General features: G+C 40.1%; 1 protein-coding gene across 1 annotated transcript in view; it reads right to left on the bottom strand.

Moving 5' to 3' along the window:
- The window catches only part of LOC311124356 (copine-9-like), a gene marked incomplete at both ends in the record, with an annotated part of 43415 nt that extends 32103 nt beyond the window's left edge, over positions 1-11312 (bottom strand). The window contains 2 exons of the mRNA XM_084198518.1: positions 5318-5431; positions 11209-11312. Of these exons, the coding sequence (XP_084054644.1) occupies positions 5318-5431; positions 11209-11312 (218 nt within the window). The remainder of the gene's footprint in view (positions 1-5317; positions 5432-11208) is intronic.
- Between the last annotated feature and the right edge of the window lie 3016 nt (positions 11313-14328).

Below are 14328 nucleotides of genomic sequence, written 5' to 3'. Positions count from 1 at the left end.
GCATATCACGCTGCGCCTTGGTCCACTCATTATGACGATCGTGACACCTATATGGATAGGGACAAACTAAAATGTTTCTAACATAAGTATAAAAAGCATATGTATGACCATGGTACCAATTGAAAGAAAACAGAGATTATGGGGATATTATTAGACCAAAGGTGAGGAAACAACAGTTCACCTGACACAAGACTGACTCCAAACATTACACTGTTGATGTTAAGTGCATTTTACATTTACTGTACTTGTACTAAAATACTCTGGATACATTCAGTAACATTATCAGAATATTAATGGACATTTTGGAGTAAGTGCAAGATAAGAAATATTAAGGTTTGAGTGAGAGGTCTAACTGGTGTCTTCAAGCGGCCCACACACCTCTCCAAACTGTGCTCAGTTCCTAAGTAACTTCAACGCACTTTTATGACTGTAGGAAAGAGCCTGCTACTATAAGGTTATTTTCTGAGCTCTCCTCCTAGCTTTGCCATTGAGGAACTGAAGCAAGGTTTTTTTTTTGGAACACAGCCCTGCATTCCCACCGTCACACAATTACTGTTGGTGTTTTTGCAATTCAAAAACGTTCCATAAAGTTTTAAAATATGATCTTCCAGTGTTAGGCTTTCAAAAGGCACTTCAGACCAACAGATTGTAATTTTTCTGCGCATAGAATGGAGTCATGAATGCATTCAAGTGCGTGTACCACGGCTAACTTACTTTGCAATAAGACTCATTGTGTTCAGGACAACCCAGGGTATAACACGTCATCCTTGTAACGGTGGATCAAACATTGTCATCATAAACGTTGATACTCTAAATTACATGAGGTTTCAAATATGGAAATGTGAAATGTGTACATTTGGACTCATGGGTATGTGGTTCTCTTGTATGACATCAAAGTGGTATTTATTACAATTCTCAAAGTCTCATCTTTCGACAACTCTCGATTTACAGCATTTCCCTCACTTTACAGCATTTCCCTCACTTTACAACACGTCCCTCACTCAGATAACAACAAATGTGCAAAACTAGCCAATCAGCGGGAGGGATGGGGGCATCTTCTTGTCGCGCCTGGTGTTCAAGTTCATAACGACTGTCAGTCAGAAACCATACAGCGCTGTGAACCGGAGAACCTGAGCTCTGACGTCATGTATAGCATGTTACTGTACAGCCCCTGGGTCCCAATTTAGGCGCTTATCAATGACCAAATCTGCCTTTTTCAACCCCTATACGGGATGACAGGCGCTGTGAGTGGAAAGGGCTACAATGACATGTCATGTGGGAATAATTTGTGTTTCAACACAGCTATTAGTTTGTCACTGAGGATGCAACTTTACCAAAATGTGGAAGTATGTGATCGGGACCATTGGGGAGTGTGTGCGCACTGGCACAGGGTCTCTTCACTCTTGTAACACCGAGCAGGCGCAGCACATTTATCTCACCAATAGAGAAAGTGCAGCAGGCCCACTCTCTCGCTCTCTCTCGCTCATTTGAAGTGGGAGACACGCAATTATGGCTGCATGGGAATCCCTTACAAAAAAAACACATGAAAAATGTCATGTCAAATAAATTAAAACATTACAATTTTCATGAGTCAGATGTGGTTTTTGGACACATGAAGTTTCACATGTTTAGTTTTCACCACGTTCGGCTACATCTGGTCTCCCATCCAGGGACTGACCAGGACCAACCCTGCTTAGCTTCAGAGGCAAACCAGCAGTGGAATGCAGGGTGGTATGTTGCTGGAATGAAAACTTGCAACTGGAAAAAATGCAGCGAAAGCAAAGGCCAGGTTAACATAGTAATTCTATTTAATCACGTTATCATTTAAAAAAATTCACAGAAACATTTCCATATATTACAAAACTATATTTTGTTGTGCTATTAATAAAAATAATATGTTTGTAATACTAAGAATTTGTTCTCAACTTCAGAAGTTTTGCTTTATATTAATGAAACAACATTTAAGTAACTAACTCACTAGAGCAGGGGTGTCAAACTCATTCCATAGAGGGCCGAGTGGCTGCTGGCTTTTGGTTTTTCCTTTCAATTAAGACCTAGACAACCAGTTGAGGGGAGTTCCTTACTTATTAGTGACCTACATTCATCAATCAAGTACAAGGTAACAATCACATGTGGATGTTTTTCACATATGAAACTGCACATGTTATTTTCACATTTAAAGGTTTTTCACATGTGAAAATGCAATTCCACATGTGAATGTGAGATTTTCACAATTGCAGTTCTTACATGTGAACCTGCAAATTTGATTTTAACATGTGAACTCTAAATGTAATCAGTGGTGTGTATTGATGGATGCCAAGGGAAGCTAGGGTTCCCCAAATATTTGACCAATAAAAATGATCAAATAATTTTTCATAATTTTCTGTCAATTTGCAACTGGCTGAATCTCACCAGAGAAATCATCAGAGCGAGGGAAACAGCGCCCCTCTGTCTCAGTATGTGTAGCCCATGTTTCTGATGCTGTCTGGACCAAAAGAGTATGACATGTTGCAGCCATAGCATTTGATTGATTGATGCCAGCAAGCATTGGCCTCTCTTGATAAATGTTTTTATAAAATAATTAGCCAATCAGCGTTGAGCTGAGCTCAACTGTGGGTTGTCCTGGTGCAGCAAAATGCCTCCCAATAGAGGCCAGTTTGGATTTGGCTTCACACCAATCAATCACATACTAAGCAAAACGTCATTTTCAGAAAAACATGTCTGTTTGTGGTGTACTTGTGTTGATGTTGTGCAGTAGCTTGCTTGCTAAATCTGAGCTTTCCTAAGCCATGGATGAAGATGGGAATTGACTTGTGGTTTTGACTTAATTCTCTGTACAGGCCAATGATTATGACGGCGATTCTGATCTAACCATGAATGTATATATTGTGCCACCGACCTGAGACGATTGAAGCCTAGTATGTTCACATTAACTAGCTAGCTAACTTAGCTGGTTCATTGTTGCCCATGTGAGGAAGTCAGGCTAGTAAGCATTTTAGCTAGGTAGCCTATGACAACAAAAACTAAAAGCGTACTGTTTGACAGAGCCATAGACCATTTCGTCAACATGAAAGAGAGGAGGATGGCATTGACGTTCAACTAGGAAGGTTAGTCAAAACAAAACAAAAAGACACACACACACATAAATCAGTCCCATGGATAGCCACATGATATTTAGCATCATTGATTGGACTAAACTGTTTTTGGCAACTTTAAGTTTGTTTTCCTTGTATTAAACTAAGCATACAGTTGAAGTCGGAAGTTTACATACACTTAGGTTGGAGTCATTAAAACTCGTTTTTCAACCACTCCACAAATGTCTTGTTAACAAACTATAGTTTTGGCAAGTCGGTTAGGACATCTACTTTGTGCATGACACAAGTAATTTTTCCAACAATTGTTTACAGACAGATTATTTCACTTATAATTCACTGTATCACAATTCCACTGGGTCAGAAGTTTACATACACTAAGTTGACTGTTGACTATAAACAGCTTGGAGAATTCCAGAAAATGATGTCATGGCTTTAGAAGCTTCTGATAGGCTAATTGACATCATTTTAGTCAATTGGAGGTGTACCTGTGGATGTATTTCAAGGCCTACCTTCAAACTCAGTGCCTCTTTCATTGACATCATGGGAAAATCAAAAGAAATCAGACAAGACCTCAGAAAAAAAATGGTAGACCTCCACAAGTCAGTTACACCAGCTCTGTGGGCAGAACTGAAAAAGCGTGTGCGAGCAAGGAGGCCTACAAACCTGACTCAGTTACACCAGCTCTGTCAGGAGGAATGGGCCAAAATTCACCCAATTTATTTTGGGAAGCTTGTGGAAGGCTACCCGAAACGTTTGACCCAAGTTAAACAATTTAAAGGCAGTGCTACCAAATACTAATTGAGTGTATGTAAACTTCTGACCCACAGGGAATGTGATGAAAGAAATAAAAGCTGAAATAAATCATTCTCTCTACTATCATTCTGTCATTTCACATTCTTAAAATAAAGTGGTGATCCTAACTGACCTAAGACAGGGAATTGGTACTAGGATTAAATGTCAAGAATTTGAAAAACTGAGTTTAAATGTATTTGGCTAAGGTGTATGTACATTTCCGACTTCAACTATATATAGCCTTGTTGATTTGATGATGTTTAAATGTTTAAGTTGAAATGGTGCTGGAATAGTGGAGGCAGTGGTCCTGTTGTCTTTCTGCTGACGTGTAACTCTGTGGTTCTAAATCAGTAGTTTAGTAAACTGTCGAAAACATGAACTTGCTTGACCATGCTGCAGGACATATATATTTTTCGATGAAACAAACACGTGTAGTTGAATTTATTATTGTCTTTGTTGTCACAGTCTTCTTGTTTATCACGGTGGCGTATGAATGAATGAGTTATAGAGCAAACAAACGCAATTATCACAACATATGTTGTAATATGCCTTTTTTTACTGGCTAGGCTTGGCTTCCTCAATGATTTTATCCACGCACCGCTACTGAATTTAATACATGTGAAAAAATGGTTTCATGTGTAAAATGTAAGCTCAACATGTGAAAACAGCGTTTTGTGTTTTTTTGTAAGGGATGATCAGCTTGAAACAAATACATTGAGAATTGGGTGAAGACGGCCAGAGGGACCTTTCATTGTGATGGAGTAAAGTCAATGACTGGCCTCTGTTTTAAGAGGTCTGTTCCTGATAAAGAAAACATGATTGGTATTTACACATGTTGTGTATGGGTCGTCTCTCAATATGCCTCCATAAATACTGTACCTCTCTACAAGACTACACAGACAAAGAGCTGAGAAACGCTCAGTCTGAAATAAAATTGCACTGAACAACTCAGCTCCTAATCTGCAATTACCATATTTTCCATCTGATTAACTCATAACATAAATGCACACTTATTGTTGATTGCTGAAAGCATTGGGATAAGCTAAATTATCCTATCAAGAAGTTGATTACAAAATGTATTGATGTGAAGCACGAGAGGTACTTTGGCAATCTATGCTTCTGTCTCTTTCTGATGCTATAGGGTGTGGATGATTACCACGGGGTTATAGCATAATAAAATCTCAACGTTGTTTCATTTACAGTTAATCTACAGTGCTGTGCTCCATTTCCAATCCACAAACAGAAAGTCCTCCACAAGACCAAGCTCATTTTATCATTCACATGGGCCATCACATCCAGCCAGCCAGAGGTACAGTACCATTGCTCTAGATGTGAGTCACCTATTGGCCAGACTCATTCCAGAGTTGTCCCTTCATTAGACCTGTAATGGTGTGATGGATAGTGGGAGAGAGAGAGAGGGTTTGACTTACGAGAGGCTGTTCTCCAGCCGCCCGCCAGTGGATCCAATGATCTCCCCCAGAGTGCAGAAAGTCTGACCCAGGAAGTCCTGGTGGAGAGAGCCTGGGGTCAGTCTTATGACCCGTCTGATCAGGGTTGCTGTCAATTCCATTTCAATTCATGAAGTAAACCAAATTCCAATTCCACATTTTCCTAATTGAAAAGCATAGAAGAGAATTTGAATTTTAGTTAGAATTTCAGTGTACTTCCTAAATTTAAATGGAATCGACCCCAACCCTGTTTGTAACAGCAAGGCAGTTCACAGTAGTACAGGTACATGCAGTGCTTTCAGACGTAATACAGCCAGGACATCCCACATGCCAGATTGAAACCTAAGTTATTCAAAGTGGCTGAAGACATTGGGAGCCATTATGACAATGAAAACTATACATTTTATAATCTGGATTTACAGATTGTTATCAAAAAGGTTAAAAGAACAAGTTCACTTGTTTTTTTAACCAAATCTCTATTTTTTATGTAAATAGAATCATATAGAGGTGTCCAGACACATTTTCTGCAATTTCACTGAGAAACGTACCAGCGATAGACTTCCTCTGGATCATTCTGCAGTATCGGGGCAGTGATAAAACATTAACAAAAGCTTCAAATATGTCCTTTTAGAAAGGGCAAACTCTCAGTGTAGTGATGCAGGTCTTTAGATGTTGTACACATTAAAATTGTGTCATTCCGAACTTTATCCACAATGTTATATTCCATTTTGTTGGACTGGAGCGGTACTTTTTCGTGTGCGAGCATGTGCCTGCTTTCTCGTTCCTATTGTGCTGATAGAAAGCATGCGTATGCTCGTTGTGGATAAAGTTCGGTGTTTTTGGAGCCTTTGTTAATGTTTTATCACTCTCCCGATACTGCAGAACGAGCCTGAGGAAGTATATGGCTGGTACGTTTCTCACAACTAAGTGAAATCGCAAAAAGTGTCTGGACACTTCTATAACATGCCATATACATCAAAAATAGAGATTTGGTAAAAAAAAAAAAAGCATACTTGTCCATTCAAATATTTATATATCAGGTGTATCCTCATAAACCCGATACATCTCGTTGTCCAAAGTGTTTTTTAACAAACTGCCATTTCAAGCTGGGGTTACATCTGCCCACACAACTCAGAGAAACAGATGGGGACATTGAGAAGCACAGACATGGCAAGGCACATAAAGACACTGGCACAAGGACAACAACAGAGCTCTGTGTGGGAGTTCTCTCACTGACACACTACATCAGGGTTCTCCAACCCTGTTCCAGGAGAGCTACCGTCCTGTAGGTTCACTCCAACCCTGTTCCAGGAGAGCTACCGTCCTGTAGGTTCACTCCAACCCTGTTCCTGAAGAGCTACCGTCCTGTAGGTTCACTCCAACCCTGTTCCTGAAGAGCTACCGTCCTGTAGGTTCACTCCATCCCTGTTCCCGTAGAGCTACCGTCCTGTAGGTTCACTCCATCCCTGTTCCCGTAGAGCTACCGTCCTGTAGGTTTTCACACCAATCCTGTTCCTGGAGAGCTACCGTCCTGTAGGTTTTCACTACAACCCTAATCTAGTGCACCTGATTCTAATAGTTAGCTGGCTAATAAACTGAATCAGCTTAGTTAAAACTAGGGTTGGATTGAAAAGCTACAGGACGGTAGCTCTCCAGGAACATGGTAGGATTGAAAAGCTACAGTACGGTTGGTAGCTCTCCAGGAACATGGTAGGTTTGAAAAGCTACAGGACAGTTGGTAGCTCTCCAGGAACATGGTAGGATTGAAAAGCTACAGGACGGTTGGTTGTTCTCCAGGAACATGGTAGGATTGAAAAGCTACAGGACGGTAGCTCTCCAGGAACATGGTAGGGTTGAAAAGCCACAGGACGGTAGCTCTCCAGGAACATGGTAGGATTGAAAAGCTACAGGACGGTAGCTCTCCAGGAACATGGTCGGCTTGAAAAGCTACAGGACGGTAGCTCTCCAGGAACATGGTAGAATTGAAAAGCTACAGGACGGTAGCTCTCCAGGAACATGGTAGGATTGAAAAGCTACAGGACGGTAGCTCTCCAGGAACATGGTAGGTTTGAAAAGCTACAGGACGGTAGCGCTCCAGGAACATGGTAGGAGAGCCATGCACTACATTATTCTGTTTCAAAAAGCAACTAGCCTACTGTAGCTCTGGCTTTGAAGTCGTCTCTCAAAGTGCTTTACCTGAGCTTTTGATATAATGGGAATGGCTGAATGAGACTATGGTTGACATGTCTGCTTGGTTTTGAGCTGACGTTTGTCCTTGATTGGAACAAAAACAAAACGTCTTTACTAGGTGCATCAATACTAACCTTCTGCGCTCCCGTATTTTGTTGAGCACAAAGGGAATAGAACACAGTCAAAGGTCAAATCTAGAATATAATATTGTAGACTACTGTATTCATCCAAAGACAACAAGCTTCCTTCTGATAATTATCCTTCCTCTGTACTGTCAGGATTGGGTTACGATGGCATAATTAACAACATAACATTAACAACATGATGTGTTATATACTGTGATAGGAGACACTTACAAATTTGGAAATATTTGAACTTCTGGAGTCCACATTGTATCTGCAAGAAACCAAACATAGTTAGGTATAAATCACTCAAAATGACAAACTTTATCCGTGTGAATAGTCAGTGAGGTAGGGAAGAATGCCCTTCACTATCAGTTCAGGTATTGGATAAGTTTCATCCTTGTGAATTAAATGAGCAAATCTAATTATCTCTAAATGAACCTTGAATTTTACAGGGATGTTTCTGCAGGAGGGAGGAGGGATACAGGGTAGAAGGGTTGAGAATATACTCCTTGTTTACTAACATTAGTACATCCACTGACTGTTGGACTATACCACTGGCAGACTGTCTCTGGATCCTATTCACTGTGGATATGAAGCCAATCCTCCACCTCGGCTCAGGGCTGTGATGCTTGCTTAACCTTCCCCTTGGTCAAATTCAATAGCTCATTGGTTCAGAACATTTATTTTGGGAGTTTTCTGTCTGTTATGCTGGAGTAGACTGATTGATTATTTGCCATTTGTTAAAAATGAATATTGACCTTGTTAACACCTGAACCACACCGATCGTCTCTAAGAGCTTTGTCACAGTGCAGAATAACTGCACTTGATTCTTGATTGAATTTCCAGAGCATAAATAATAGCACCTGAAACAGTCGGAGCTAGAGCTCTACACAGTAATAGCTTGATAACAACCAATTTAAAGGGAATAATTCAATCTTTAGTTATTGAAAAAAATCATTTTCCCAGTTCAATCATAGAATTCTGCAGTTGTATATAATCTGACTTTTAAAAAGCAGACAGAACTGTTCATATTTTGAGTTTAGAAGAAAATTCATAATGAATAACAGAGTGCCCAAAAAACCCTACTGCATATCACTGACTACATTAAAAGGTATAATGCCACGTAACTGATCTTTATCTAGTATTGACCTGGAATAAGAGGTGGGGTGGCTGACCAGAATAACCAAGTGGATTTAGCGACAGCTACATGAAAAGGATTGTTCTTCAGAAGTATTCACACCCCTTGACTTTTTCCACATTTTGTTGTGATACAGCCTGAATTTAAAATTGATTATATTGAGATTTTGTGTCACTGGCCTACACACAATACCCCATAATGTCAAAGTGGAATTATGTTTTTCAAAATTCTTACACATTAATAAAAAATGAAAAGCTGAAATGTCTTCAGTCAATAAGTATTCAACCCCTTTGTTATGGCAAGCCTAAATAAGTTTAGGAGGTAAAAAAGTAGCATAATAAGCTGCATGTGTTTAAAATTATTTTGAATGACTACCTTGAATGGTCCCTCAGTCGAGCAGTGAATTTCAAACACAGATTCAACCACAAAGACCAGGGAGGTTTTCCAATCCCTTACAAAGAAGGGAAACTATTGATAGATGGGTAAAAATGAAATAAAAAGCAGATATTGAATGTCCCTTTGAGCATGGTGAAGTTATTAATTACACTTTGGATGGCGTATCAATACACCCAGTCACTACAAAGATACAGGCGTCCTTCCTAACTCAGTTGCCGGAGAGGAAGGACACTGCTCAGGGATTTCACCATGAAGCCAATAGTGACTTTAAAACAATTGCAGAGTTTAATGGCTGTGATAGAAAACTGAGGATGGATCAACAACATTGTAGTTACTCCACAATACTAACCTAATTGGCATAGTGAAAAGAAGGAAGCCTGTACAGAATAAAACATGCATCCTGTTTACAACATGGCACTAATGTAATACTGCAAAATATGTGGCCAAGCAATTAACTGTTATGTTTGGGGCAAATCCAAGACAACACATTACTGACTACCACACTACATATTTTCAAGCATAATGTTATGGGTATGCTTGTAATTGTTAAGGACTGGGGAGTTTTTCAGGATAAAAAAAGAAACAGAATGGAGCTAAGCACAGAGACAATCCTAGAGGAAAACCTGGTTCAGTCTGCTTTCCACCAGACACTGGGAGAAGAATTCACCTTTCAGCAGGATAATAACCTAAAACACAAAGGCCAAATATACACTGGAGTTGCTAACCAAGATTACATTATGCAGGTTTCCACTGACCCAGGTTTATTCGACAAAAGCAATGTCGCAAAAAAAATAATTGCGACGTGTGTAATGGAAACGGCAGATAGGAGACATTTTCTAAAGATCAACAAAAATAATTGTCAAACTTTATTTGCGACAAATTAGTTTCTGTGTTTCGAATAAGTGGTGATTGCCAAATACTTTTAAAGGTACGCCGGGCACGTGATGTCAGAAATCACATTGTATGATTTTTAAGTAATTAATTTGCATTTTATTGCTTGACATAAGTATTTGATCACCTACCAACCAGTAAGAATTCCAGCTCTCACAGACCTGTTAGTTTTTCGATCCCCCATGGGAATCGAACCCACAACCCTGGCGTTGCAAACGCCATGCTCATATTTTTGAGTTTTGAAGAAAATTCATAATGAAAAACAGACTGCCCAACAAACCCTACTGCATATCGGCAGTATGAAAATGTATGCAGTCACTAAACTGTAAGTCGCTCTGGATAAGAGCGTCTGCTAAATGACTAAAATGTCAATGTAAAATGTTGACTACATTAAAGGTATAATGTCACCCTAGCAGTCAATTGTCGCATCTATTTTCCATGCAAAATCTCTAAATGTCTACAAAAAAATAAAATGGACAAGTTAATGGAAACTATTGAATTGTCCTGAGTGGCCTAGTTAGTCTTGACTTGAAAATCGGCTTGAAAATATATGGCAAGACTTGAAAATGGCTGTCTAGCAATGATCAACAATCAACTTGACAGAGCTTGAAGAATTTTAAAAAGAATAATGTACAAATATTGTAAAATCCAGGTGTGGAAAGCTCTTAGAGACTTACCCAGAAAGACTCACAGCTGTAATCGGTGCCAAAGGTGATTCTAACATGTGTGAATCCTTATGTAAATTAGATATTTCTGTATTTCATTTTCCATATATTTGCCAAAAATTCTAAAAACATGTTTTCACTTTGTCATTATGGGGTATTGTGTGTAGATGGGTGATTTGTTTTATTTTTTATCCATTTTGAATTCAGGCTGTATCACAAAAAAATAAGTCAAGGGGTATGAATACTTTCTGAAGGCATGTTTGGCCAGCCCCTCATCGTGGCTCCCACACTCTTCTGAGGGGAAAGGCCTACTCTGTGATCCGAAAGACTAACAAGGGAGCAAAGAAAATGCTTGAAACAGCTACTTATAAATTGGTCCTATGTATAAAAATAAAAGTTTATATTTGGCTTTTAGCCTAGCAGTAGGTATTTCCAAGATGGCATGAGACAGAGATGTTGGTCACTTACACGTCAAAGCGGAGGTTCTGCCTCTCTTCAAAGAAGTAGTCCAGGAAAAACTTCCGCACAAAGTTTGGATTCAGTGTGTTGTCAATCACCTCTGTTCTGCCAAACTAAAACAGTAGCCAGGAAAAATAAATACAGGTGACAGAGTGATACTCCATCTAACAGAACCTCTATGGAAACATCAACTCCATGATTGACAGGTGACAGAGTGATACTCCATCTAACAGAACCTCTATGGAAACATTAACTCCATGATTGATATCAGTAGGACCCATATGATGATCAATGACACAATGTCATTCTAATTCTAAGCATATCAAAGTTTAACATCACTAGCAATATTATCCGCATACATTAACCGTAACATTGGGATCGACTCAAAAACAATGATCAGCAAAGCCGGAGTACTCTAAATGGAATGAACAGCACCGTGCCACAGCCATTACCATTACAGCCTGTGATGTGATCTACATCCTCAGTGAGTCACAATCACCACTGGGTTTAAACCAAGGGAGTGTAGTGTTCTAATGGCTGGCTCCTCAGACAGAACAGAACCAAGGGAGTGGGAGTGTCTCAGTGATTCTGAACTCGTCTCAGCCGGCCGGCCCAGGGCTGGTGCTCCATCTGTATCTATCAGACACTAATCCCCATTGGGAAAAGGGCCTGGCTGGTATGCTCCAACAGCACAGAGTAATGAGCTATTGATCCCTGCACTGCCTCAATACCCGGCTCATGACCTTAGCGCCCAGCGCACATAATCCCAGCTATCAACTCTGTTCCTCCCAATCCATTATCCGGCCTGGGAGGGGAGATATTGGAACGCCTCCTACCTGGCATCCATCGACTACGGAACCATCCGTGATCACGAGACATGTTCTTTTTTGGGGTGGCGTTCTCTGACGTACGATTGGTTAATGGGTAGTGGAGGGTTGTGGGGAATGTTAGTGTATACAATATTGTTGTTAGAAGAAAATGCTTTAAATTGCTGTGAAGTGACTGAAACTAAGAGGGCACAGCACAACACCATTTTACTTTTAGTTTACACCAACACTTAAGTGCGTATCATTTATCAACCCTTGTCTCAGTGTATGTGGTGGTGATCAGAAATAGAGAGATGTTGAGTGAGGGAATATGCTTTGGCTTGTGAGTCTTCACTCAATGAATGATGGAAATACACACCTACTCATTCCAGGTTTTTTCTTTTATTTATCTCCGCATGTGTAGTTCCTACCGTAAAGCATGGAGGAAGAGGTGTTATGGTGTGGGGATGCTTTGCTGGTGACACTGTCTGTGATTTATTTAGAATTCAAGGCACACTTAACCCGCATGGCTACCACAGCATTCAACAGCGACACACCATCCCATCTGGTTTGGGCTTAGTGGGACTGTCATTTGTTTTTCAACAGGACAATGACCCAGCACACCTCCAGGCTGTGTAAGGGCTATTTTACCAAGAAGGAGAGTGATGGAATGCTGCATCAGATGACCTGGCCTCCACAATCCCCCGACCTCAACCCAATTGAGATCGTTTGGCATGAGTCGGACAGCAGAGTGAAGGAAAAGCAGCCAACAAGTGCTCAGCATATGTGGGAACTCCTTCAAGACTGTTGGAAAAGCATTCCAGGTGAAGCTGGTTGTGAGAATGCCAAGAGTGTGCAAAGCTGTCATCAAGGCAAAGGGTGGCTATTTGAAGAATCTCAAATATAAAATATATTTTGATTTGTTTAACACATTTTTGGTTCCTACATGATTCAATGTGTTATGTCATAGTTTTGATGTCTTCACTATTATGCTACAATGTAGAAAATAGTAAAAATAAAGAAAAACCCTGGAATGAGTAGGTGTGTCCAAACGTTTGACTGGTACTGTAAGTCTGTAGGTAGTTGGTGATTGAAAGTTAACTCTACTGATTATAGAAAAATATATATTTTATTGTCACATACACTGGATAGCTGCGGTGAAATGTGTTTTACAGGGTCAGCCATAGTAGTACAGCGCCCCTGGAACAAATTAGGGTATTAAGTGCCTTGCTCAAGAGCACATTGATTTTTCACCTTGTCAGCTTGTATTCGAACCAGCGGTTACTGGCCCAACACTAACCGCTCGGCTACCTGCCGCCCTATAATTATTCTCTTTGATTAGCCCTGTCACTATGAAAAAAGCAGAAGACGTCTTGCTGTAAGGTGATCGCCTCAGACTCATTTTTTAGTCAAGCAGTGTTGAACTTGAATTATGAAATATATAAACAAACAAAAACCGTCAGCACCCTGTCAGAGATTAAATTGATTATGGGCTTTAGGATAAGGGTTTTCTCTCAGGAGAAATGCAAGAAGAGGACATTCGAGAGAGAGAGAGAGAGAGATGAGAGAGAGAGAGAGAGAGAGAGATAGAGAGAGAGAGAGAGAGAGAGAGAGAAGAGAGAGAGAGGGAGAGAGAGAGAGAGAGAGAGATGGAGAGAGAGATGAGAGAGAGAGAGAGAGGAGAGTGAGAGAGGAGAGATGAGAGAGAGAGAGAGATGAGAGAGAGAGAGAGAGAGATAGAGATATAGAGATATAGAGATATAGAGATATAGAAGATATAGATAGAGAGAGAAAGAGAGAGCTCTAAGAGAACGACCGATATGGATTTTTTTTTAGGGCCAGATACCGATTTTTGGAGTCAAGGAGGCCGATGGCTGATATTTTAGGCCGATATTCAATATCATTAAATTAGAAAATTTCAATGACAGAAATTCCTAGAGACAGCCATGTATGAATATAAAACATCTATTCAATGCAAATGGGTCCACGTAACGTCATGATTTGTGATCACGGATGCTTATGAAACTAGTATTTGTTTTAATTTTCCGTGATCAGGAAAGAAAGGACGCATCCCTAAACAACTCCGCTGCCAGGACGAAAATTCGAAACGACTCAAATTGGCTAGTTCAGCTATCTGTCAAGAAATGGGCAGGTTGTAACTTGATCCTACTGCTATGATTGGATAGAGCGAGGCTGTAACTCCGCTCCCTTTCACATATTCTAACATCTCTCTCCATCGCCCTTATCACTTACTGCTGTTTACTGCTACTATAAAGAAACTAGCTCAATGGCAATGGCGTTTGCTACCAAGCAATAAATGTGC

This window comes from Coregonus lavaretus (assembly GCF_964263955.1).
Source record: "Coregonus lavaretus genome assembly, contig: HAP1_SCAFFOLD_4730, whole genome shotgun sequence".
In the NCBI taxonomy this organism is placed as follows: domain Eukaryota; kingdom Metazoa; phylum Chordata; class Actinopteri; order Salmoniformes; family Salmonidae; genus Coregonus; species Coregonus lavaretus.
Note: the sequence above shows the minus strand (reverse complement) of the source record. Positions and strands in the feature narration are given on the sequence as shown.